Consider the following 26,981-nt stretch of genomic DNA (forward strand, 5'->3'; position numbering starts at 1 on the left):
ACCACATGTGGCCTCGAGGCCACAGGTTCCCCATCCCTGGAAAGATATGAACAGTTTTTTCAAAGAAGAAATGCAAGGTGTCAACAACCACATGAAAAAATGGATCAAATAACTAATAATAAGAGAAATACAAATTTAATAAACTCTCAGATTGTACTTTATACCCATCAGATTGTCAAAGATAGAAGAAGATGAAAATATCAGTTGTTGGAGGGTCTATGGGAAAACAGGCATATTCATTCTCCATTGTTGTATCTGCAAATTGGTCAGATTGCTCCAAAAAGCAATTTGGAACTATGCTTGAAAAGTCACTCAACTGAAAATGCCCTTTGACTCAGTGAAATCACTACTAGGCATATACTTGAGAAATCAAAAGCAAAGTTAAAGGACTCATTTGTACAAAAACATTTATGGCTGCACTTTTTGTTGTAGCAAAGCATTGGAAACAATGTGAGTGCTTGTTAATTAATTGGGGAAATGGCTAAAGAAATTGTGCAGTATGAATGTAATGGAACATTGTTACACCATAAAACATGATGAATATTATGAATTCAGAGAAGCATGGGAAGGCTTGTATGAATTGATACAGATTAAGATGAGTAGAACCAGAAGAACAGTTTACATGATGACCACAATAATAATGTAAGACAAAATAATTTTGATAAATTTCAGAACCCTGTTAAATGCAGGGACTCATGATAAAGTATGTTGCCCACCTCTTGGCAAAAATGTGATGAAGTAGTGGTACAAAATGAGATATATTTTCAAAGAAAACTAAAGCTTTTATTTATTTTTTTTTTGGCTTGACTGCATTTATTTTTTTAAAAAGAAGGAATTCCATGGGGGGAGGTATCTGGAGGGGGGTTGTGAGTAAATGGGTAATGATAGAGATATGATAAAAATATTGATAAAATATTTTCAAATATACACAGAAAAATTCAGAAGGGGACAAAACATAGTTTTGTTACTGAAAATTTAATATGTTAAATTTAATATGTATGAAAACTGTTAACAGAAGTTCATCATTTTGATCCTCTTTTTGGGTTGGTTTTTGTATATTGAAACATTCATATTGTATTGATGATTAAATTCCTAACAAAAAAGAACGTCAAAAATTTATTATCCAAAAATGAAAGGGGTTACCATAATATTGCATTCCCCTTCACTTGAGGTCATTACGCAAAGGCTGTATATCTACTTATTAGATATGTTGTAAAGGGGATTTTTGTTTGGAAATGAGTTGAATTCCTGAGGTCCCTTTTAAATCTATGATTCTGTGATTATTTCTTCGATTCAAAAATTAGCCTTTTTTTAAACCAGAATTTTGATTTCATTTGATATGTGGTTGAAAAAATTCATTACAATGCAGATAGAGCCATGCCATGCAACTTATAGCCTTAGCAAGTTATCTGGGATACTGAGAGGTTGTCATTTACCCAGTTACACTGCCAAGATGTATCAGAGGTGAGACGTGAACCTAGATCTTCCTGTCTCCAAGGCTAGCTTTCTTTTTGCTACACTACACTGCCATTCTGGTTTATCATCATGTACCATTATTTTTATTCATAATAATAGCTGATGTTTATGTAGTTCTTAAGGTTTGTAATGTACTTTACATACATTATTTCATTTGATCCTTATAATAGCCTTATGGGACAATTAATTAATGACACATTAAAGAAACCTCAGGATTTAACCAAAAGCATAGAAGAAGAAAAAGTTTCATAAATAAATATTACATGAGGGATCTTGTAGTGCTGCAGGAAGGTGATAGTATATGTTATACCTATTTAATTAGCTCTTTAATTAGGGTCAGACTCTTTAAAAAGCAGTTTACATAAATGACTGGTTCACTTAATGATGTGTGCCACTGTAGAGCACTGTGTTCTTTGTGTTAATTACATTATTTTATCATTACATTCCCACATTAATAATAGTGTTCCAATCGTGGAGCTACTGTTACATAAGAGCTTTTAAGAAAATGTGCTTTGATAAATTACCAAAGAGGTCTTACAGGTAATCTAGATTTTAAGAATGAAAACCTCACTCTTTAATTATGTTGGCTTTTCTCTTAAGAAAAACAAAACAAAAACAATATTACTCCTTTTCTCTAGACTATACTACCTATCCAAGTATTCCTTTTATTAACGAATCAACATGTACTTCATAACCCAAAAGTTGCATTGAGAGTTGGTGGTTTCCCCTTCAGTTGGAAGTCTTCATTCTGAGATTGGATAACCATTTGTTAGTAATATTGTAGAGGGAGTTATTGAGCATATATTGGACTAGACCTTTAGATTCTGTGCATTTTCTGTGTTCATTAACAAACCATCAAGGAGATCATAACCTGAATTTATTCACTTCATGTGTCCTGGGCTTGTGGTGGAGTAATAACCACATCTTACCTGTGATAGGGACAAACTGGAAGAGAAAGAAAAGACATTGTTTACATTAAAGGAACTTATAATCTATTTGAATTCCCTATCTCTGGAAGAATTTAAACAGAGGCAGCATGAAAATTTGGAATTTTATAAGAAGGATTCATGTTTCAAGTAGCGGTTTCATCTAAACATTCTTTAAGGTCCCTTCTAGCTCTGATATTCTGTTATTTTATGACTTACATGAGGCATAGAACACATATAGAAAAGTAGAAATCAATTTGAACTATAGGGTCTTGGAACACTTCTTGTTGGGGACATACAACCTTATAAAAGGGTCTGGAAAGGGTGAGGGACCTTATAAATGGTTCCATTTTGAGATCTTTGAGACAGATGGGGAAAGGATTTATTTGCCTAAAGTTGTTATCCCCTGTGTATTAAGTGTACTAGATGAGGAAAATGGAAGGTGAAATTAATTAGGTAAAGGAATAGAAAACAAAATCATTAGCTAAAAAAGTAATTGGTGGAAACTATTTTTTTGGATGCCAGTTCCTCATTTAACATGTATAGTTGGGATACCAACTAAATAAAGAACTCTGAACTAAGCAAAATAGAGAAATAGATAGCACCTACCTAAATTTGGACTACAATTCCAAGAACTCCAGAGTTATCGCACATCCTGGCAATCCACCTTCAATCAGGGTAGTGCCAACTTGAAAAAGATGCCATTATGACACCTGTAAGAGTTTTTTCTATGAGACTTGGGGAGTTGGCCTCCTTTATGTTGCCTTGGCTTCATATAGGCACTTGATAGATCTTGGTTAGATAGATTTTAATCCTGAGGGAAAGTGAAGAAGATGTTAGGAAAAGCAGGGTCAAGTCAAGATTGGGAAGGAGTACCTGAAGAAGAACTTTCTTTAGGTCAGAGAAAGACAGTGTTAATGTTAAATTTGTGAAATGTAACATAAAATGTTTGGTGACAAGTTGTCTCCTATTTCTGCTGAGGAATAGACCAAATATAATAAACAAGAGGAGATCTTTGCTAGCCATAAATAAGACCTTCTTCATGGCCTATACCAGGTTAAGGGACATATTAGGCTATTTCTTTCCATGAAAATCTAGAAAAATAGGATGGTTGTGAATGTTTCAGGATGGATGAAATGGCCTTTGCTGATTATTTTTGGTCAGGGGATTGCAGATTCTACACTTTACATGAACATTGTTACCAGACTCACAGGAATTTCAATTTACTATCTGCGGGACCAAACCAATATACCCCCTTAATGATCCTAGTTTACCATGAAGACCTTTGAAAATAGTAAGAGGTTCTGGAAAGATCATTGTCTGTTGAGCAAGGATCCAGATAGTGGAGTGTAGCATGGTTTACCTAGAATAGACAGCTGGCCTTGGAGTCAGGAAGACCTGGGTTACATCTTGCTTGCAATCTTGGCTGTGTGACTCTGGGCAAGTCGCTTAAGTTGCAGGGAAGGTGCTGAGGAAGGGTAGAAGAAGTCTTCTCACTCAGAAGTTTCCTCTACCTGTGAAATCATAGTTCTGTCCTAGACCTATATCAATAAAGACAACCCAGAAAGGGTTGTAGGGTAGAGGAAGTCTTCTGTAAGGGTAGAGGAATTCTTCTCACTCAGAAGTTTCTTCTACCTGTGAAATCACAGTTCCTGTCCTAGACCTATATCAATAAAGACAACCCAGAAAACTATAATCTCTGAATGAGAAATCTAAAGGATGGCTTCAGTAATGTTTGTAGTTATCAGGGATAGCTACCTATCAGTATAAAGAGGAAAATGGTTAGCATTTTCTGAGTTGGAAGCTTTTGCTTATTTAAAAAATGTTTTAAAAATGATAACCAGAGAAATCTCACTGCCACAGCTCATATTCTGATACTAATTAATGTGTTTCTCCCACAGGTGATCAAGCTCACTTTTGAGGAATTTGACCTGGAAAGAGGCTATGACACGCTGACTGTGGGGGATGGTGGGCAGGATGGGGACCAGAAAACGGTTCTCTATGTGTAAGCAAAACTTATTTTCCCACCAGGGTTGTAGAAAGAGAAAAACTAGCTGGGGAAAGATGTGCTTAGCAGTGTTATTGGGAGAAATGGGTTTAGGCAGAATAAGCCTGATGTCTGTTAGGGAATGGGGGAGTTTTTCAGCTGTTTAGTACTATGCTTTTTGCTCTAGAAAAAAACTGGCCTGATCTCCAGGCCAGTTTCATTAAATGGTTGATGCCTGTGAGAGATGAGTGCCCTGTTTTTAGGAATGTTTTGTCGACCTCTGCCCCCACTGAACAAAGGCTACACATCTGAGTTTAAATGAAAATGAATAGCCTCTTGGTTAGTGATAAGAGGAAAGATTTATTGGATTTCTCTGAATTTGATTTGGCTTTTTATTCCATTTTCCCCTACCTTTTGGATGGGCAGATTTTCCCTCTTTGATGTCATTAAAAGTATCGTCCAACTTGGATGTGAAAATCTTTGTTCATTTGTCCTGAAGTTTAGTAATATCGGCTAATTAAATGTTCTATTTTCATACTGAAGGTGTGGTACTTTTTCCCTTTTGCCAATTCACATCTAAACTTAGTTTCTGCTTTATGTGCTTGGGCTTAATTTCTTTCCTCATAAGAAATACACAGCTTCACATTAGAGAAAGTCAGTGTCAGACTGCTGAGACTTTGTCTTCTCTTGCCCAGCTTAAGACCTGGAGGAGTCACTATTTTCAGGATTCTACATTCTGTAATATAGGTTTAAATGTAAGCTAAGAATAGCCACTCATAGCTAATATAGACAGTAATTGTTAGAATGTATTATAATTTCTTTCTTAGGAGCCCCTGGCTTCTCTCCCCATCTTCCACTTGCTGTTTTCTTAGAAATCAACTCCTTTACCCCTTTAACCCCAAGTACTTCAAAGAAGTAGAAATTCGAGACCATGCCCATTTGACATCTGTAGCATTCCAGATTTAAGTGACTTGTTTAAGGTGGCATCAAATTAAAGCATAGCTCATCTGATTGCTCTTGGCTTGTTTGTACCACTCACTTCAGTTGTGATCGAAGAGTACTAAATGTTAGGAGATGTCTTGCCTCCAAGGTAGTTCAAAGCAGAACTGAGAAAGGATTGAGACTGACTTCCTGACTGGAGGTGCTCTTCTAGAACTTCTCATATACACTTCTTTCTTATTAATTCTTGTCTTTTCTGTTCATTATAGATTTTGAGATCTGCTATTGAGTCTCTGATTAGGTTATTTACATTCTAGGGGTTTTGGTGCCAATGAACTGAGTGCTGTGGTCAGTCTGACATTTCTGCCCTTTATGAATGAAAATTATGCCACTGAAATCTTATCCATTTCAAGATGTACGTCTTGCAAAAGGATGGATTTGCTCTGAGTTATCCTTACTTTCTCTCTGTTGCCCTTCACGGACCCCAGACTTCCTAAAGTACTTTTTTCTTCCTTAAGTTAAATGAGTTCCCTTTATCTTGCTTTTTTTTCAGCCAAGATACAGCAGCTATTGTGCAGGAATGGAGCCAAACACACATGGGGACTGCTTCAGGGAAGCCACAGAAAAAGTCATTTTATAGCCTGCGCTTTGATTATCTTGGAATCACTAATCTGACTATGTCACATGGATGTTACTATTCCCTATGTTGTGATAATGGCAATGGGGGAAAGAATCAATAGGGAGTTGAGTAAAGAAAGAAAATTTTGGAGATGTGGATAAGACCTGTATAAGTGGGAAGATGTAAAAGAGAAAATGGAATTTAGGCAACCTCCAGACTTTAAAATCTATAGACTTGCTTGTGATGCAAAAAAAAAAAAAAAAAAAAGAAAAAAAAAGAAAAGAAAAAAAAGAAAAAAGAAAAGGGATAAAGGCCAAGATTCAGCAAAGCACAACCATTTCCAAGTCCACCAAGCAGTACTATCCTTTGGCCTATAATCTGTCAATTTATCCACAATGTTCTTATGAAAGGCTTTGTCAAATGCTTTACTAAAATCTAACTATACTCTTCCCCTGAACTTTAGCAGTCTAGTTAGTTAAAAAAAAACAAAAAAGAAACGAAATGAGATCAGTCTGGTGTGATCTGTACTTGATGCTGACTTTGAGTGATCCATGCTTCCCTTTTTAAGTGCTCACAAATTGTCACAAATTGTAATAACGTGTTCTAGAATTTTGCCTGACATCCACATCAATCTCAAGAATCTTTTGTTTGCAGACTCCACCTGCTTCTCTTTAAGCAGAGACAAAAACAAAAACTCACCCCTGCTTTTCTGTAGTTCTGCCATACTTTGTCCATTCTCTTAGATGTTTAAAAGTTCTTTTGGTGCTCTAGGATGCAGTTTATTAGAGCTTTGTGATCTTTTGATATGAAGACAGATGCTGCTATCCCCTTTTCTTGTTTTTTAATTCCCTGCTCATCATTTTTGATCTATCCTTTCCAGTCCAAAGATCATTTTCCTTGACAAAGAAAACAGAACCAAAGTAAGAGCTGAGTCACTTCAGCCTTCTCATTGTTGTTCATCACAATCAGTCCATCCTTGACAAGCAGTCCTATTCTTTATTTGATCCTTTTTTGGTGCATAACGTATATAAAGAATAGAACAAAACTTTTTGTTGTTGATTATTGCCTCATTTTATTGTTTATCTTTTGTGGTATTATTCTTATAGACTCTACTATTCTTTTATATTCATCTGTAGCTAACTTGCTGTTGCTACTATCTTCTTTTAAACATCTATTCTTTCTCTATTTAAAGTAGAGTCTTTAGGCAGCTCCTTTTTTATTACTAGAATCATTTCTGCTTGTGTCTTCAGAATTTCATTCTGTAGAGTTTTTCATCCCTCTTAGACTGAATTGCCCTGTAATATTTCTACTTGTCTCTTCAGAATTTCATTTTTGAAGATTTTCTCTTTCTTCTTAGACTGTTTTCCCCTGCAAAATATCAGTACATTGGATCCTACCCTTTCTCTGAACCTTTCGAAATCTGTTCTCCTAAAATTTGCACCATGAGGCTTTGCCTGACTTGTTCCATTTAGACTATGCCTGGCTTTTCTTCTTCTATATCACAGACTTTATGATGGAGGTGTCATTGTCCACAGGTTCTATAGGAGCAATGTTTTAAGTAAACAATTAGCCAAACAGTGTTTTGGTGGGGTTTTGTGACTTTCTGGTGGAGTTCGATTTATTATGATGGATTTATAAAATATTGGTTAGCACAAATTCACACTAGGGTATGCCTAAATTCATATAAAATGAAGACCATAGCAAATAAATAAACTTTATAAGTAGAATCTTCTGAAAAATACTTAATTTGGTATAAATTTTCTCTGAAGTCTTTGAAAGCCCCTGTTATCCAAGGTATTGTTATTATATAGATACTTTAATCATTCATTTATACATATTGCTTTGTGAAGCCTAAGATCTTTTTTTATGGTACTAGGCTGTTTGGGCTAAAGAAAAGGCTTTGTATAATGTGCAGTTTGAGTTTATTTCAGTTGTTAAACAATTGTCTATTGGGCCCATCTCAGATCATAATTATCCCATATCCTAAAGAAAATAATAATTTTTTTCTTGACACTGCCAACCCTTCAAACTATTTTTCTCTTTTCTTGCTTTGGAGGCGGCATGATAGTACAAAAAGAACAGCAGCCCTGGGTGCCCACCCTGGCTGATCCTTACTTACTCAGTGTGTGATTCTTGGCAAGTCATTTACTCTCCTGGGTGTCAGTTTACTCATCTATAAAATGAGGTGATTGAATTAGATGATCTCTGAGGTGACTTCTAGTTCTCTATATATGATTCATTTATTCTTTTCCTTTCAAAATTCTGGAAAGTCATCTACACTCACTGCTTCTAACTTCCTTACCTTCAACTCATTGCTTAACCCTATGAAATCTGTCATTAGTTCTCATCACTCTACTAAAACTGCTTTCTGGTCACTGTTATCCTTATTATTATATTCAGTGACCCTTTTACTATCCTCATCATTCTTGACCCTTTTTTTTTTGTCATTTTCAATAGTCCCCAACCATTATTTTCCTAGGTCTTCATCCTGCTTCTGTCCTTCATGCCCCTTAAGAAAAAAGAGTTGAGTAGCCTTTAAGGTACTGTACTGGATATTCTCTTCTTTCTGTACCTTCTCTCCTTTGGTGATTCTGTTCACTCTGATGGCTTCAATTATCTTTTCGATGCAAGTGACTCCAAAAAAAATATCTGCTGTAATATCCCCAGAAACATAATCCTGTACTTACCAACATCCCTACCTGGATGTTCCCACTGGCACCTTAAAACTCATCGTATCCAAAACTGAAGTCTTCATCTTCCCCCTCATACTTGCTGAGTAATCTCTATAATACAGTGCCATTATATTAGCACTACATTCTGTAGTTTACTAGTAACTATCAAATAAAATAGAAACTTCTGATTCCAGTATTCAAGAGCTATCATAGACTACCTCAGCTCAGCTTTCCAGTCTTACCTCATACCATTCCTCCCCACTATATCCCTCTCTGTGTATTTTATAGATCAAATTCCTGTTGAACTAGATGAGATTATTTTTTCATATTTGTTTGTTGAAATCTTTCTCTTATATCTCTTATATCAAGGCCTAACTTAGATGTTACCTCCTGTATGTTGCCTTTACTTCCTCATAGGTGAAAGTGATCTCTGCCTCCTCAATTTTCTCGAAGCATTTTTCCTGGACCACTGCTTTGTATTTCTGTAGTGCCCAGCAGATAGGAAACACCTAACAAATACTTATTGATTACTGATTGACTATCTCACTCTTTGTTATAATTATTTGTATACATTGGGACCTATTAATTTATACATTAATTGAGAGTATATGTCATATCTTCAGTGCCTTAATAAATGTTGTTGAATTAAATAATTAATATTTAATTAATTGAATTACACAGTCCCTTTTGAATAGCACCCTTCCCCCCACTGCCCTTCTGTAGGCGTCCATTGCTCTCAGAAAATAATCTGATGTTGCTTGTCATGTCAGCCCTCTCCTTCTCTGTCCTTGGAAAATTAGAATTTTCAGTCTTATCTTTCACTAGATAATGGAAAGATTTTTCTTAGGTTTCAGAAATCAGCAGTAGGGATGTATATCTGTGGTGGTGGTGGGAGCACATGTGTGCTTGTGTATGCCTCTGTTTGTGTATAGCTTGGTAGCAAGAAGGGCTTCCAACCCTTGAGGTTATTACCCAAGCTGCATTTAATCTGTTGTTATGGCAGTCTGAGAAAAAAACTCACAAATTGTGACAATTGTCACAAATGACAAATTGTGAGTAAGGGAAAGTTTCTATGGTTCTTTCCCATTGTGCAGTGCCCTTCTAAGAACAAACCAAAACATTATACATGGTTATGGACACAAAACTTGGGTAGACTTGACTGTTTATATCCCTTTCAAAAAGCTAGTGCAGATACAGACCAAACATTCAGCTCTTACTTGTATGAATTCTCTCCAAGTCATCAGACTGACCTGGGAAATGCAATGTAAAGTCTAGCACCTCTCGTCCCTGGGTTCTGCCCCATCCATTCCATATTCTACTTTGAGTTCAATCACAGTTATGAACGTTGATTTTTATGGAAGGCACATGGATTGTCCCTTGGCAGGTAAGCACTAAGGTACAGCCTCTGAGAAGGAGTTAGTTTTGATGAAATTTTGTTCAGGTAAAAACTGTGGGGAGATCACATCTCTCAATCTCTCTCTTTCCTGACAGTTTAACAGGCAACACCGTCCCAGATCTGATTGTTAGCACCAACCATCAAATGTGGCTTCTCTTCCAGACAGACAGCAGTAGCAGCTCACTGGGATTCAAAGCTTCCTATGAAGGTAATACATTTAGGGGTTCCTTTCCCTGTGGATGAAATGATTGATGGGGGTGGGGGGCCAGGTCTAAAAGAGAAGTAAATTCCAGGGTAATGTCAAAGCATTGGACTTGAGTCTAGAGATCTGGGTATTCATCCTATCCTTATGAGTTAACAAAGTACTCTGAGCATTAGTTTTCAAATCTTGTTAATAAATCCAGTCATCCTTTTCTTTCACCATCCTTTCTGAACCCTCTATGGCATTTGACACTATTGACCATCCTTTTCTTTTGGTGAATTCCTTTTTTGGCTTCTTTAATAAAACGCTCTCATGTTTCTTCTTCCTTTCTGACTTCTTCTATGCCTCCTTTCCTGGCTTCTCATCCTTTTTCTGGCAATTAAATGAGTGTTCCCTAAGTTTTCATCCATGATCTTCTTCTTTTCTCTCTTTTTACTCTCTCATTTGGTGATCCCATGACTGCAGTTGTCACCTCTACAAAGATTAATAATCAGTCAGTCAACAAATATTTATTAAGAGCCTACTGTGGGGCAGGGACTGTCTTTTGTCTCTTTTTGTAGTAGCACACAGTGCATGGAACATGGTAGGCACTTAATAAATGTTTATTGATTGATATTATGTACCAGACACTGTGCTATGTGCTAGGGATACGAAACAAAGGATGAAACAATTCCTTATATCAAGGAGTTTATGTTCTATTGGGGGAAACAACCTATACATATGTGTATGTATATGTAAATATACACATATATGTATATATATATATGCACACATATGCAGAAAAGTACAAAATAATTACAAGATATTTGTATTACAATTACAGTTTGTATTATTTATATTATAATACCAATAATGCAAGTTATTAGGAAAGGGGGAAATTAGCAATTGATGGAATCAGGAAAGGCTTTGTTTCAAGTTTGGTGCTTGAGCTGTATGGGGAGAAAGAAAGGGATTCCTTGAGGTGTGGGTAAAGAAGGAGTGAATTCTATGCACAGGGGATGGCCATTGTAAAGGCTATTAATCAAAAATTATTTATTAAGTACATACTTTGTGTAAGCCACTGTGCTAGGCACTATGCTGTTGTTTCTTCCTCCCACTTTACCCCACCTACCCCATCCCTGTGGGAGGAAGGAAACAATAAATAGATCTCTAAGTATAAAAGGTGAACAAATATAAATACATACAAAATAGTTAAATACATCATAGTTTGGTGAGGAGACCACTAACAGTTGGGGGCATTAGGAAAGGCCTCCTGGAAAAGATAATGCAAGGAGATGGGACATGGAGTATTGTATATGAAGAACAGAGAGAAGGTCTGTTTAGGTAGGTTATAGAGTGTAGAAAGGGGAATAATACATAGTGAGACTGGAAAGATGGGTTGGGGCCAGATTGTGAAGGGGTTTTAAAAGCCAAACAGAAGATTTTATGTTTGATTCTAGAGGCAATAGTTTATTTATTAGGCTACTTATATGGTCATTTTGGCTTAAGAAAAAATCCCTTTGGTAGATGTGTGAGGGATGGATTGGAGAGGAAAGAGTCTTGAGGGAGTGAGACCAATTAGGAGGCTATGGCAGTAACTTAGGGTGTGAGTTGATACAAACCTGAACTAAAATAGTGGTTGAGATAATGAATAAAGAGAAGGACTCAAATGTGAGAAATGTTATGGAGGTAAAAACAGCAAATCCAAACAACGTGTGGTGAAGGAGACTAAGGAATTGAGAAAGACTACTAACGATGAGTCACAATATCTTTGTCTCCACTCCAGTCCTTTCCTTAGAAGTCTAGTCCCATATTTCCAGCCGCTTGCTAATAGTTGCACCTGGATATCCACCAAATCCTCAAGTTCAATGAGTCCAAAATGTAATTTGTCATCTTTCCCACAAATCTTGACCCTCTCCATAACTTCTCTATATATTGTTGTTCCACTATCTTCTCAATCACGCGGGTTCATTTGCTCAGAATCATTTCACATTCCATCATTCTCCAATTCAATTAGTTTTTAGTACCTGAGCAATTTCGTTCCCATTGTCTCTTTTCTACTTCATCTGGTAGCATATTAGTTTAGGTCCTCATCACTTTTCATCTAGACTTCTATAATGTCCTGCTAAGGTCTGCTGCCTCCACTCTGTATTTCTGTAGTGATTCCTTTACATAACTGACTGAATGATCTTCCTAAAACTTCTGAAACTTCTCTATTCAAAACTTTTCACGTACTTCCCACTGTCCAACAAATAAAATGTAAACTTATAATTTTGGCTTTTAAAGCTCTCCACCATGTGGTTCCATCCTGTCTTTGCAGCCTTGTATCATATTGCTTCCCCCTACATATTTGATGTTGCAAGCACATTGCTTTCTATCCTTTGTTTTCTTCCTGCCCTCTCCTACTTCTGTGCCTTTGTTCATTCTTAGTTGTATGTTTAGAATTTATCCTCTTCCCCATCTTCACTTGTTTAATTCCCTTTGTTCTTTCAGGGCCCAATTCAGGAACCACTTTGAGGGAGAATTTCTATAGATTGCAAAATGACCCACTCAGACAGGTGATGGGTAGTGTTATCTTTGGTCTTTATTATATGACAGGGAGTAGGGAAGATCACCCAAAAGTCATGTGACCTGATGGAAGATGGTAGAGCATATCATGTGCTTATGTTTTAGACAAAGATGAAAAAGAAAACAGGAATCAGGCAAATGGGTAGAATAAGGGAAAGAGACATAGAGAATAAGAGAGAAAGAAAATGAGTTTTGCACATATGCATATATATACAAACTGCCCAGGGAGGCTGAGTCCTAGGGTCTCTAGTTTGTTTTTATTTTTTTCTTTGGAGAACAAAAGGTTCACAAGATGACTATGGTGACACTTTGGTCCTCCTGTCAGTGTTAAATACTTGCAGACAGTTGATCTTGGACTACCTTTCTTGGGGCTATACTTTTTCTATTTTTTATTCCAGGGCTTGTCAGCATCTTCCATTAGGTATACTGCCACTTCCCTTTCTAATTTCTTTCACCTAGCTTTCCCTGCAGAAAGAAAAGTAGGTTTCTACCTGTTCCCTTCCCGTTTGTCTGTAAAGTAAGATATAAACAGATAGTTGTTTTTAGTTTGTCCAAGGGTTTTTTTTCAGGAGAATATAAGCTCCTTGAGGTAGGGACTATTTTTTTGTTTGTTTTTATCTTTATGCTTCTAGTACCTAATGGTGCCTAACACATAATAGGTACTAAATTACAGAAAAACAAACAGGAATTTAAAATAATAAATATGAGAGGAAACTTGCAAAATTATAAGAAATTTTTAAAGTAAGCAGTAGTCAAACACTAGTCATTTATTATGAATTTACTATGTGCTAGGCATTTGGAATACAAAGACAGAAACAGAACAGTACCCGAGCTCATGAAACTTACATTTTATCAGGGAAAACAACATGTATACATGTAAGTATATACAAAATAAATAAGAAGTAATTTTGGGAAAGGCATTAGTCTAGGAGATAAGACATGGCCTCAGCTTGAGCTGAGCATTGAAGGAAGCTAGGAATTTTAAGAGATGGAGGTAAGTAGGAAGAACATTCTAGTCATGGAGAATAGCCAGTGCAAAGAAACAGAGATGAGAGGTGGAATAATTTGTGTGTAAAGGACAGTAGTGGCTATTTAGCTGGATTATGTGAAGGGCTGACAGTGGTAGTTTGCTTGAAATATAAATAGGATTAGGTCAAGTCTCTGAGTCTTCTTCTTTCCCTGGTAGGGTTTCTTTTTTTTTTAAAGTGAGGGATTGGTTCTTGTCCTGTCCCAATCCTGTCTGCATTAGAGCATGAGTTAATCTTCCATCCTCAGAGCCTGAAGAAAATTTGAGTTGCCAAAGTGGTTAGGGTTTTCAGGCTTTATCTACCATGCTTTCTAACATTAGGGAGCAAGCATAGGTTTCTTCAATAAGAAAGACATTTCCATGCCAATATTCTCTCACATATTCTTTCCCTGGGCTTCAGAAGTCCTTACTGCAATCATCTTCTAGCATCCTCTTTAAACCTCCTAGAGTTTTCAGGACTTCTTACTTCTTGATGGTCTGATGTGTTTTTCTCTTTGTCCTGTTTTGTTTTTCTCAATTATATTCACTATCCACGGGAAATTTGGAACCTTCTCTCATTATCTTAAGCAACTATGTAGATGTAGTATAATAGTCATTGACCTTCTATGGAACATCTATTTGCTAGTCTCTAGGACCATACAATCTCATCCTTCTTCAAAGCCTATGCATCCTTTAAGGCTTCCCATTAAAATTATATTTATAGTCTGAGGGAAACTTCCTGATCTTGATTTATTTGCAAAACAGATATGCTTTGACATACATTGAACTCAGTAATTGAACTCAGTGACTAATCATACTTTCTCAGAGTGTTCAGTGGAAATAATCTTGTGCTTGGAATTAGTAGACCTGTGTTTTCAGTGTTTCCTTTTGCAATAACTGTGTAATCATGGGCAGATCACTTCATCTGTAAAAAAGAAATAATAATACTTTTCATTACCTATGTCACAAAGTTGTTGGAAGATACTTTGTAAATCTCAAAGTCCTATAAAAGTTATAATTATTGTAATTGTAATTTTTATGACTTATTACTCAATTTTATCCTGTTAAGTTCTCTCGTATAATTCTGTCTTTGTAGCTTTAAAATGTCAACAATGCTTGACACATACAGTGACAATTATAGATAGTATACATTCAGATTTTTTTTTCCTGACACTGACCTAGGAGATTTGCAGATTCAAAAGCAAGACATGAGGGAGGGTGGGCCTCTGCTCCCCTCCAGAAAGACATTTGCAGGGGAGGTTCCATTTGACATAACTGTGTCAGAAAGCATGTAAAGAACAGGGCAGATCCAGGCAAGGCCAGGGTGCAGAAAAACTTTGAAGAAAGAAAAAATACTAATTTCTTTTTTTTTTAAGTACCTGTTTCTTAAACCTCATTTTTGTCAGTGACTCTAGCAAAAGCATATTTCTTAGGCTTATCAGAGCCACAGTTGACATGAAGCTGGGAGCGATAACTATAATATTGGATGACAGAATTGGGATCCAAAGTGATGTTTGCAGGATGGAAATAAGGTTCCAAATTAATAAGATGAATTAATTTCAAGTCAACTTTATAAATAGTGTTGTGATGAACATAAATGCAGAGTTCTATATTCACAACAGGTTATATTAAAAAAGACCTAGGCATTTGAGTTAACTAACTCATTGATTCAGCTCATGCTGAACCAATAATACAGAATGACTCTTACAGAAGCAAATGTGCTTAGGTTAATAGAAGCATAATGTTCAAAACATAGGAAGATAACAGAATGCTGAGGGTACTCAAAACCATGTAATATGAAGATTTATTGAAGGAGTAGCAAATGTTTAGCATGGAGAAAAGGATACTAAAGAGAGAGGACATGGTCACTCTCTTTAAGTAGATGGACATTTGTCAATCATCCTTCAGCATTTATTTTACACGTTAATATTTATCAAATACCTGTTATGTAAAGTACCCTGTACTAGTGCTGGAAAAGGATAAAAAGATAAATCAGAGAAGGTCCCAGCCCTCAAGGAAGTATAAAGCTATGGAACAACAACTGCAACAACTAGTGTTTATGTAGCACTCTGAGGTTTACAAAGCACTTTAATCTCATTTCATCCCTATAGACTTTGAAGGAAAACAAGGTTTCTGAAAGGCAGATATGAAGGAGTACATCCTAAGCCTTGAGAAATAGTTTGTACAGATGCGTAGTGGTAGGAGGTAGAATGTCACAAAACAAGTTGTAGTTTAGTTTGGATGGAACATAAAGACCGGAAATGTAAGTTGAAGTCAGGTTATATAATCGACATTTTATCCTAGTGTCAGTAGAAGCCACTCAACATTTTTGAATAGGGTGACGTATTCAGAGTTGTGCTTTAGGAAGATTATTTTAGAAACAGTGGGGGATGTATTGAAAAGGGAGAGATTGGAAATAGGGAGACCAGTTTAGGAGTCCTTAGACTAGTCTAGGTGAGAGACGATGAACAATCTGAACTAGGGATTTGGCCATGTAAGTGGAGAAAATGTGACTGATTCAAGTGATTTTTTTTGGAAGTAGAATTAACAAAATTTGGCAACTGATTTGATATAGAGACTGTGAAGGATAGGGAAAAGTCAATGATCTTCTGATTTATCAAATCAGATTTATCAAGGTAAAAAGTAGTATTCTCAATAGAAAGAGATAATTTTGGAAGACAGATGACTTTAGGGGGATCTATGGTAAATTCTCATGTGAATACCCAGAGTTTGAAATAGTGATGAAACATCCTGATAGAGATGTCCAACAGGTAGTTAGCAACATAGAATAAGAGTTCAGAAGAGAAATTAGGACTAGATGTATAGATTTGAGTTATTTGTGTAGAGATGATACTTGAATCCATGGCAGCTAGTGCTCAAGGGAGAGAGAAAAGAAGAAGACCCAGGTAAAGATTTGGACATTTGTAGGCAGCAAGGAATAAGACAGTAGAAAAGGAGAGATGGTGAAACTTGTGTATAGGCATATTATCAGACAGAAGGAACTGGGATCAAGGATACAAATAGAAATGTTGGCTTTGACAGGAAGAAAGCCAATTCTTCCTCAGAGACTAGAGGACAGATTTAGAAGGATTTTAAGGTGTGGAATGTAGGGGATGAAGAATTGTTTTCATAAGTATGGCAAGGTCATGTGTTGAGAGAGGTTAGTAGCAGGCCCTTGAGGAAGGAGGAGGTTTGAAATAGCCGAGAGCAGTCAATGAAGTCAATCAAGGAAGAACAAAAAAATTGTTTTGTGATATCATAAGGAACCATTGGAGATAAAATAACATGACTTTATAGTGGCAGCTAGATGGCACAGTTGATAGGATATGAAATTTGAAATTGGGAAGAACTGAGTTTGAGTCTTGTGTCAGATAGTTACTAGTCAGTTACTGTCTGTGGGACCCTGGACAAGTTACTCTCTCTATCATCTCAATTTCCTGACGTGGAAATTGGGGGTAATAATAGCAATCTCAAAGTATTGTCCTGAGCATCAAATGAGTTAATGTATATAAATAGCTTTGCAAACCTTAAATGCTGTGCAAATGCTAGCTATGATGATGAGGAGGAGGCAGAAGAGGAAAATAATGATGATGGTCCTAGTTAGCATGACTGTCAGACTTTTCCAGCAGAGTTCAGCAGTATAAGAGCAGGAATGGTAGGGTAACTCAGGGTGTGACTGGCACTGGAGGACAAGGTGGATGGTGTAAAGTTGAGTCATTCAACCCTAGTGTCAGAATTATGACAATTGAAAGTGAGAACAGAACAGGGATGATGGATTGGGAAAGAAAGAGATGATTGGGTGCCTAGATGTTAGAAATGGTTTAGAAGTGACATGCAGCAGAAGAGGTGGAAGGACAAGAGGTTATGAAACTAAAATTGGAATTTCCAAATTCAAGATCATAGAGAAGGTACAGTTTTGGGTGATGAGGCCTGAAGAATAATTGACCAACCATTTAGGAGGCAGAAGTGGAAAGAAGATGGAAGTTCATGGGAGTTGAGATTGATGAACTGAGAGGGCAGAGCATTTGAGGACATATTAGTCCTTGAGTATCAGGTTATCTCTAGGAATGAAGAAAGACTATGAGTCAGGTATGGAGTTTCTTTAAACAGAATTACAGTAAAACAGAAATAAACAAGGTTATATAGAGGGATGGAATAAACCTAATAGGAAGAAAGGTCGCAGAATGATAGCAGTAGAGGGAGGCTCTAGAGGTGAAAATGGCTGTCTTCATTAGGAAAGAAAATCACAGAATCAGAATTTTAGAATTGTGAAGAACCTTAGCAGCTATCTAGTCCAATTCATACCTGGGAAAGATTTTCCTCTGCAATACATATCACAATTGGTCATCCAGCTTATGCAAATTAATGTATGTTTAATATTAAGTATTAAAATGTTAAGTATAATATTATGCTACATAATATCTAAGTTCTCCAAGTATCGTAAAAATAGATCAAGAAGTCATCTATTTTATAAAACCATTAGGATTAAATAAAGAATTATAAATTTACATATAACTCTGTGCTTGTAAATTTCTCGGGCCTTCAGAGATCGGTGTCTGTCTTTTCTAAGCAACAGCCTGTTTTCATACCTATTTACAGTCTTTAAATTATATTCATATGCTGAGTCAAATAACAAGATTGCATTTTCCTATAACGTCTTTTCATTTCTTTAACAACTGAATTTCAAAATTTCCAAGTTCAATTTGGAATCTCACATTCAAGTTACTTAACTTTTTTTTTATCAAATAAATAAGACTAAATGGGTTGTCTTTAAATGTTTATTAGTTATTCGTGTAGAAATAGGAGATTGAGTCTCTCTAACTTTAGAAAGCTCTATTAATTAGGCATCTCTTTATGTTGACCTGAAATTTGCCATGTAACTTCCACTCATTGGTACTGTTTATGCCTTCTTGGTGATATGAGAATTATCTATCTGTTTACTTGCAAATGACCCTGCTGTTTCCCAGTTTTGTTCTGCCAGTTCTCATTTTGAAAGAAGTCTTTCTTGCAGATCCTCAGGACTGGAAAAAAAGACTTGGGATTCTTAGTTTCTAGCTCTAGCTCTGACAAAAAAGTACCCACATCATTATGTGATCCTCTGTTTATCTCAGTATCCTCATCTGTAAAATAAGTATATAACTTACATGGTTGTTGTGAGGATAAAATGAGATATTTGTGAAGTGCTTTGAAAATCTTGAAGTGCTTTATAAATGCTAGTTGTTGTTGTTACTACTACTACTACTACAGTTTACTGAGTCTCTCTGGTCTTCAGTTTTTCCATTTTTAAAATGGAAATGAACCCTGACTCACTCTTGTTAGAGATTTGAGTCTCACTATTATGAAAACATTTTCTGTGGTCTGAACATCCAGGATTTTTTTTTAACTGAGGGCCTCAGTGGGAGCCATTTCTTTAATAATTCAATGACATAGAGGATACTGTTCATAAATCTTGATTTGAACCTCTTCTGGAAAGAACTTTTGAGTTCATTTGGTCTATCCTTTCATTTTACAAATGAGAAAATGGAGCAAGAGGTCTAAGATCACTGAGATGAGTGGTAACAGAGCTGGCACTAGAACTCAGGCTATAGAGGAGTAAAATTATAAGTCATTCTTCAACTCCAACCAGGTATGAAATGTTTGAGACCAATATAAATATATGTGTCAAAACTATCTGGATAGCCCAGAGGAAGGGAAAAGGAAGTGATGCTGAATGTGGAAACTCCTATAGGTATGCACCAAATTTCATAGCAAATCCTTTCCAATATTCTTCTTGTGAATTTGTTGATTGGGGCATTCCTGAAGCTTCATGTTTACTAGACTTTAGATTTTTCTTGAAAGAATTTCACATCATACCATGAGTGTCCTATATATCTAAGACCTCACTTCTTCCCATGCTAGACTTAAGTTGTCAGTGAGTCTTAAACAAGAGTACTATTTAAAAAGAGTAACTCATTTTTATAAAGCAGTTAATTTGTAAAGCATTCCCTTCACAAGAACCCTATAAACTCAGATCTACATATCTTACTATCCTCATTTTACAGAGGAGGAAAATAAAGCTCAGAGAGGGTGAGTGATTAATCCAAGTTCACAAGGCTGAAACTCAACTCTAGGTTTTTTGACTCCAAATCCAAGTGCTTTTGGTACTGCACCTTGCCACATATACACAGGATATAAAAATGGAAATTCTGAATCTTCACCTGATTAATAAAATTTGTTGGTGCTTAGCTTCTCAATATAAACTAATTTTTAGGGACCCAGCTTGCTTCAGGGCCTGGTTGTAGTTGCCACATGGTATCTGCCATGTTGGAGTCAGTACCATGTGCTTCTACATGTCCCAAGTCCTGGTATGACATCCTTTTCTCATAAATCTCTGTAGTGACTCTTGGCTCTGTCTGCCTTCTAACCTAGGTCATTGGTAGAATTATGTTAAGTGCCAGGCCCTCAGCCAGTTGTTATAGGTGAATAATCCCTGGTGCTGTTCTCTAGTATTGTACTCTTAATAAATGATGACATTACTGAATACATTTTTTGAGCAGAGGAACCACTGCAGCACATGCAAAACACAGTTTGCCAGTAATGATGTTCATAGCCAGTTTTATCCAAAGTTCAAGGAGAAGAAAGGAACACGCAAAATTTAAAAACCCTATTTCTTTACTGTGGGAGAACTTAGGTCATGCAAGGGGAAACCAAAAATCTTATCAATCTACCAGTCAGCTAGCTGAGTCATGGTGTTTGACCACCTGTATGAAGGGATCCTTTTGAGCTCTTTTCAAATGTTTGTCTTCATCTCCCCAGAGGGATAGCACATTCACTTATTTACCCTACATGCTTAGTCAATAGATACTTTCCTGTCCAGCTAGTCAAGTACTATTCCCCTTTTTGTGGAAGAGGGTTATCGGTGATTTGGATGAACCTATAAATGACATGTTTATGAACTGCATATCACATGAATTTGAGAGGGTAAACTAACACATCAGATAATAGCATTGAGATTTTTAAAAATCTTTGCATGCTAGAAAGAAAAGCAGATATCTACAAATATTTCAAGGGCTTTTATGGGGAAGAGGGATAACACTTGTTTTAATTGACACCCGAGGACAAAATTAAAATGACAGTTGAAGAGGGACAGATTTTGGCTTTGTTTGCAGAAGATTTTCTAAATAATTAGAGATATCAAAAATTGAAATAAATTTCCATTCTAGGTAGTGATATGTACTTAACAGATATTTTCCTGTGGAATCTAGGAAAGTTCTTTGCCAGAAGGTTGAACACTAGGTGATAGATTATTTGACCACATAGAATAGATAAAAATGCAAAATAGCCCTCAGCCCTCTGTGAAAGTGGCAAAAAAAAACCCCAAAAAAAACCCCCCAAAACCCAAAGGTGGAAGGGTGCTAATCATGAAAGTCTTTTAAGCCATCTACAAATATCAATTTAATTGTTGGCCTAACTATGATTTAATCTTGTACTCAAAGGCAACAAGAAATATTATTCCTCAGAACACTTGAAGTCTGAAGGCCCCTGAGGAGCAAAAGCAGAAAAAATACCACTTTTAATTATTTTTCTCACAATATTTTAACTGTTTAAAGGTTTGTGACAATTCATTGTTCAGACAAGAGAAATGTTATGTAAAGCAACCTTGTCTCAGTGTGTTCAATATAATATGCCACTATAGTTTCATCATTGATAACAAGGTAACAACCATATTTGGAATCCAGCAGGTTACTACTTAATATGCTATGTGAGGAGGGGGAAAGGGTACTTGAAAAGATAAACTTGAGGAGAGTAGTTGGGCCTGTTCTTGTATGCAATATCAAAGTCATCCAAGGGTCCATTTTCAAGATATCTCTAAGTGGGACAGCTTCCAAAAGAATGGAAAATAATCATGAATGATACTATCTCCTCAACAAAGTAAACAAGATTTCATCACAAGGTACAAACCCATTTACTATTTCTCGTTGCTATAAAATCTTCATGAGAATGAACTGTGAACATATTGAGGATATTGATAAGGGGGGTAAAAAGCTAGAAGAAGGGATAGAGCCACTTTTTGCAGATGATTCTCTATAGCAGACCACATCTTCAGGGGCACAAATAACCAAGAGGAATAAAACTGAAAGTTTCCATGGGCAAGAAGCACACAGAATGTGAAGAAGTAAAAAAGAGGTTATCTGCCATTAGTTAAGGAAGTGTCCATGTGATGAGTTCATGGATACATTGAAGTATTTTTATGTATGTAAAAAGATTCCTTGACACATCAATGAAACATATGTATTCATTATCAATGAATAATTAGTTTCACTTCTTTAACAGCCTCCCTAGCTGACAAAATATTTGGAGCCATGGAAATATTTGGTAATTATGTCCAGTTAAAAGATGTAGATTTTATTTGTCATACTTTCTATAGTAGTTCTGTATCTTTCAAAACAATTCGTGGTGTTATGGTATTGGTTTGTTTAGAATAATATAATTCACAGTTGAACATTATCACTAATCCAAATGCAGGGGTAAATATGGACTTACTGACTTTCTCATCCTTACCTCTATGAGCAAGGGAAACATTTGCTGTCAGATAATCAGGCCAAATGAAGGGGGGAACATTTGAGAACCAGGTATTGGGACAGCTGCTGCCATCTAACCCTCCTGCAACCATTGTAACAGCAGAATTGAAGGTTGATATCGTGGTAGCAACAAGTAACAAAATTCTAGGACTAATCTTATAAGTTCTGCCATTCTGTGCAGTTTTACTCTGGTTTTTGAAACTCCTTAACACATAATACCTTTGGCTGTGATCCAATTTACCAAAGTCTTGGGCCTGCCCTATCCAAAACTTTTACTTTATTGCTGGCCAAAAACAACAATAATTTATGCTCCTGATATACTGATCTATGTGTGGTCTACCTCCACATAAACATAATCAGAGGGTATTTGCAGAAGGTATAAAATATTCACTTTCTGGGACTAATGATTCATTTTGCATAGTAGGATTCATTTATATGTCAATGAGATGAGTCATCTCCCAGGTACAGACTTAATTAGGAAAGACCTTGATTAACTGGAGTTTGACCAAAGGAGTTTGACCAGAATGTTGAGAACATGCTGTGTGAGTATTGGTCAAAGGAGCTAGGAATGGCCAGCTTGAAGAAGAGAAAACTGGAGGGGGAAGAAATAATATTATCTTCAGCTATTTAAAGTATTATCTTGTGAAAGGTAGATTATATTTATTCTGCATGAAACCAAAAGGGATGACTAGAAATAATGGGGGAAGTTGAACTGAAGTAGAGCTTGATTTAAGAAAAAGGTAATTTAAAAATTGGAGATATATACAATTGTAATGGCCTCCTTTGAGAAGTAGTGGATTCCCCCTCATTGAAAATATTCAAGTGAGGGGAAGATGGATGGTAATTGGGAATAATACAATTATAACCTGATCAATTTTAACTTGGACTAGATTATCTCTGAGCTTTCCTTGGAAAATCACAGAATCTCAGAATTATAATTTTCAACTCTGAGAGTCTGTGATGTTTTAATTTGGTTAAAGGTGCCCCAGATGTGTACTTAAGAGCTGCTTGTGGCCTTGAGCCACTGGTTGTCAGTTCCTGAATTTAGAAGAGCCAATCTTGAGAAAAGAAATCCTCTTTCTAGGGAGGAGAACCATGAGACAAGGTGTTATAACATTAATATCCTAGTCTGCCCTATAAGAATTGAAACATCTGGTGATGGGCATATATTTCAGTAAATCTTGTTGGTCAGGACATCTATGATCTAATCAATCAGTTAATTAACAAGCTAGAAGATACAGAATCAAAAGTGAAATAGTTAAGGATTTACATTTACTCAAGTAGATATTCAAAAAGGAGCTATATACTTGTAGGGTCAGCTTTTATAGGACAATGGTAGGAGAGGTTCTTTTCCATATGTATGGTTGAGGAGTAGGTATCAGATATAGATATCAACTTCAGCCATTCTAAAGTCTGCAAACTGTTGATGAGACTTGGTTGGAAACCTAGGCCGTGGATTTCTGGCAGATATTCTGGGCAACATCTCTATGAAACCATTCTTGACTGTTGCAGGCCTTATGGCTGGCACCCTTCTCTGAACATTTGCTTTCTGTACTATAAAATTTATCACCTAATTACATACTGTCTTATTTTGTCTCTGATTGCTTCATGAGAATAAATTCTGTCTCTTCACATAGATTGTAAGTGGCTCAAAGGATTAAGACTATCTTCTCTCATCCTGATGCCTCTGCAGTATGGGGTTGGGCTGTTAAGCATTTGCTAATTGATGCTGATTGCTGACTGAGGCATTTGTGAGTGAAAAGCCACTTCTTGGGTGATAAACTCCAGAGATTCAATCAGGAGCACATGATCAACTACTACTGTTGGGAAACATTGATACTTTATTAACTTTATGCTGGGAAGTTACCTAGCCTGCTCACTCCAAAGCTTGCTCCTCAGAACTACTTCTATGATCATACGGCCAAGCTCTCCTGGCCAGCAAGTGCTTAGTTTCCAAGCTAGGCTACTGATTACTTAATCAGTACATTTGAGATTTGTAATTTTGTTGGTGTGGATATTCCCTCCACCAATGAAAGTTGCAACTCCTCTAAAATTAAGTAGATTTGGCTCAGTACAGATTAAAAATGAGAGGTGACCACATTAAACTTCTAAATGCTCCACTCTGTCCTGGCATTCTGTGATGAAATTGGAAAATTGCAGGTTGTCTGCTTCAGGTCCATAATGCTTCCATACTTGATCATGGCTATATGTGTGTATGTGTAGTGGTGACCATTGAGCAGGTATGTAACATGGCATTCAGTGTATACCCTCTCTGAGGGAGACCTGAGGAACCCAATCACATTTTACCTTTGCTTTTTGTTTTTCTGTCTTCCAGAGATTGAGCAGGGCAGCTGTGGAGATCCTGGTGTGCCAGCCTATGGCCGAAGGGAAGGCTCAAGGTTTCGACATGGAGACACTCTGAAGTTTGAATGCCAGCCTGCCTTTGAGCTGGTGGGACAGAAGGCAATTACTTGCCAAAAGAATAATCAATGGTCAGCTAAGAAGCCAGGCTGTGTTTGTAAGTGAACAGCGAGGTTGGGGTATTTAATGTGTAGGTAAGAGGTGGAAAAGTTCTAGAATAGCCCACTTCCTGTGTCTGACCCTTCAGACATAAGACCCTTTCTAGGCATTACTAACAAGCTTGTTTCTCCATTCTTTATTCTCTTAGGTCTCTCCAAGCTTTGGTCCTCATGTTATTTTTGGCAGTTGTTTCTTTATTTATCTTGGAGCTTTGGTGGTGGTGGGGGGGGATGAAGCATCAACTCTGAGTCATTAATGAATGAACTGATAGGGAGAGTTAAGAAAAAGAAAATAGGCTACATTCTGTATTTCTTCCAGTGAGGACCACATTGACTTGCCATTGGAGGTTTCTGACTTTTGATCCCTAACTGTGTGTAGAATACTTGCCACTTTCTTGAAAAACCCTTCCCTGGGTGCACTTCAGGATGGAATTCTCCATCTACCAACAAGGAGACCTAAACAAGTTGTGTTGAGCCAGCATTAACCTAACATAAAACCACTATGACTTTGGGCCTATGGCCAGCATAGTGTATCATTTCTAAAAGTGAAATTGAGAGAGAAAAATCTTGCTTATGTTGTAGAGAGAGAAGTGTTGATTTGAAAACATGCCTTTTCCTCTTCCACTTATTTTCTCATGCCTGCTATGATGGCTACATATTGGGAAGCCATGATGAAAAAAGATGCAGCTTTGGGTTTCTTGAGGGAATCCAAGGGAAGGGAGACTATGTGATGTTTAAACAAATTATTATGTACTTTAGGTATCATTCCGGGCTTTATGGACATCCGTAATTCTGTTTATTAAAATTTCATCCAATGAGATCAAAGTGTACTGGAATCAACTTTACTATGATGACATTATTTTGGAAGGGATGAAGGTCATGGTACAGTGAATATCTTTCTGGATCATGGATCTGTCTTGAGGAATCAGAAGCCTGTATAAAGATAAAGTATTTCAGTTGTAGAAAGATTAACGACTGTTCACCTTTCCAACTGCTTCAAATGATGTTGGGCTGGGGGCTGCTATGACTGGCATGTGCAAAAGGAGGGGGATGCATGGCCAGCTGTTTGTTGGGAAAATGGAGTCTTTGTTGTTTCTGTGATTTTATTTCCCTTTAACTCACACCCTCCATGATTTTTTATGTTGATAGTATAAAACAACTTCAAACCACCTTGGCTTCTCTAGTCTTACCCATCCTTCTGCTTCATTGCTAAGAGCCGTAAATGAGTCTGGCCATGGGCTGACTGTAATTTGCTGAATGGGGATTGGGCATAGGTGATGCTGTTGGTTTACTGGTGTAATGATCATGGATTGGTTGGGTGGCTTGAACCTTTCATTCTCATTCTAGTAGGTGGCAGAGATATCAACATATGAGGACTGGCAATAGCCTGTTATACACTAAAAGCCTTGGAAACTTTCTTAGCCTGAAGTTTTATTCTTCCTCTCAAGGTGAAAGTTGTCTGTGGCTAAAATGTTCCTTATTGTGTGCGTGAGGACTGGGTCAGGCTGCTGTGATTGTACTAGATTTCCATATTAGGGTTATGTTTTATTAAGTCTGGGGAAATGACATAGCATCTTTCTTGTGGGTATATTTGTATCACTATATTCTTTCCACACTGAGGGCCATGGCTGTCTGTTAGGATAGGAGTCAGGTGAGACAGAGGAAAAAACAGAGGTTTGGCAGGACAGCTTCAGGTTCAAATAGAAAGCAGCCTTCCTGGAGTTCACAGTCCAAGGGGGGAGATTTCATCTCAGCAACTATATACAGACAAGCTATATACAGGTTAAATAGTAAGTAAGCAACAGAGAGAAGGCACTAGAATTGAAAGGGATTGGGAAAGGTTTCCAGGTGGGATTTTAGCTGGTATATGAAGGAAGCCAGGGAAGCCAGGAGGGGGAGAAGAGGAGGGAGAACATTTCAGGCATGGGGGACAGCCAGGGAAAATGCCTGGCATCAGAAGATACAGTATGTTGTTTGAGGAATAACAAAGAGACCAGTGTCACTGTATTGCAGAGCACATTGGGGAGTGTAAGGTGGAAGGAATATGTTTTTTTATCATTATCTTTTTTATTAATTTATTTTTAGTTTTCAACAGTCACTTCCATATGCTTTTGAGTTTTAAATTTTTCTC

The 26,981-nt window shown here is 36.8% G+C and overlaps 1 protein-coding gene across 1 annotated transcript in view; it reads left to right on the forward strand.

The window, feature by feature from the left end:
• The window catches only part of CSMD2 (CUB and Sushi multiple domains 2), a 914,813-nt gene that overhangs the window by 536,458 nt on the left and 351,374 nt on the right, over nt 1-26,981 (forward strand). Inside the window, exons 11-13 of the mRNA XM_027864466.1 lie at nt 4,304-4,407; nt 10,111-10,223; nt 24,667-24,849. Coding sequence (XP_027720267.1) covers nt 4,304-4,407; nt 10,111-10,223; nt 24,667-24,849 — 400 coding nt within the window. The remainder of the gene's footprint in view (nt 1-4,303; nt 4,408-10,110; nt 10,224-24,666; nt 24,850-26,981) is intronic.

This window comes from Vombatus ursinus, unplaced genomic scaffold (genome assembly GCF_900497805.2).
Source record: "Vombatus ursinus unplaced genomic scaffold, bare-nosed wombat genome assembly UNPS02014775.1, whole genome shotgun sequence".
NCBI lineage: Eukaryota > Metazoa > Chordata > Mammalia > Diprotodontia > Vombatidae > Vombatus > Vombatus ursinus.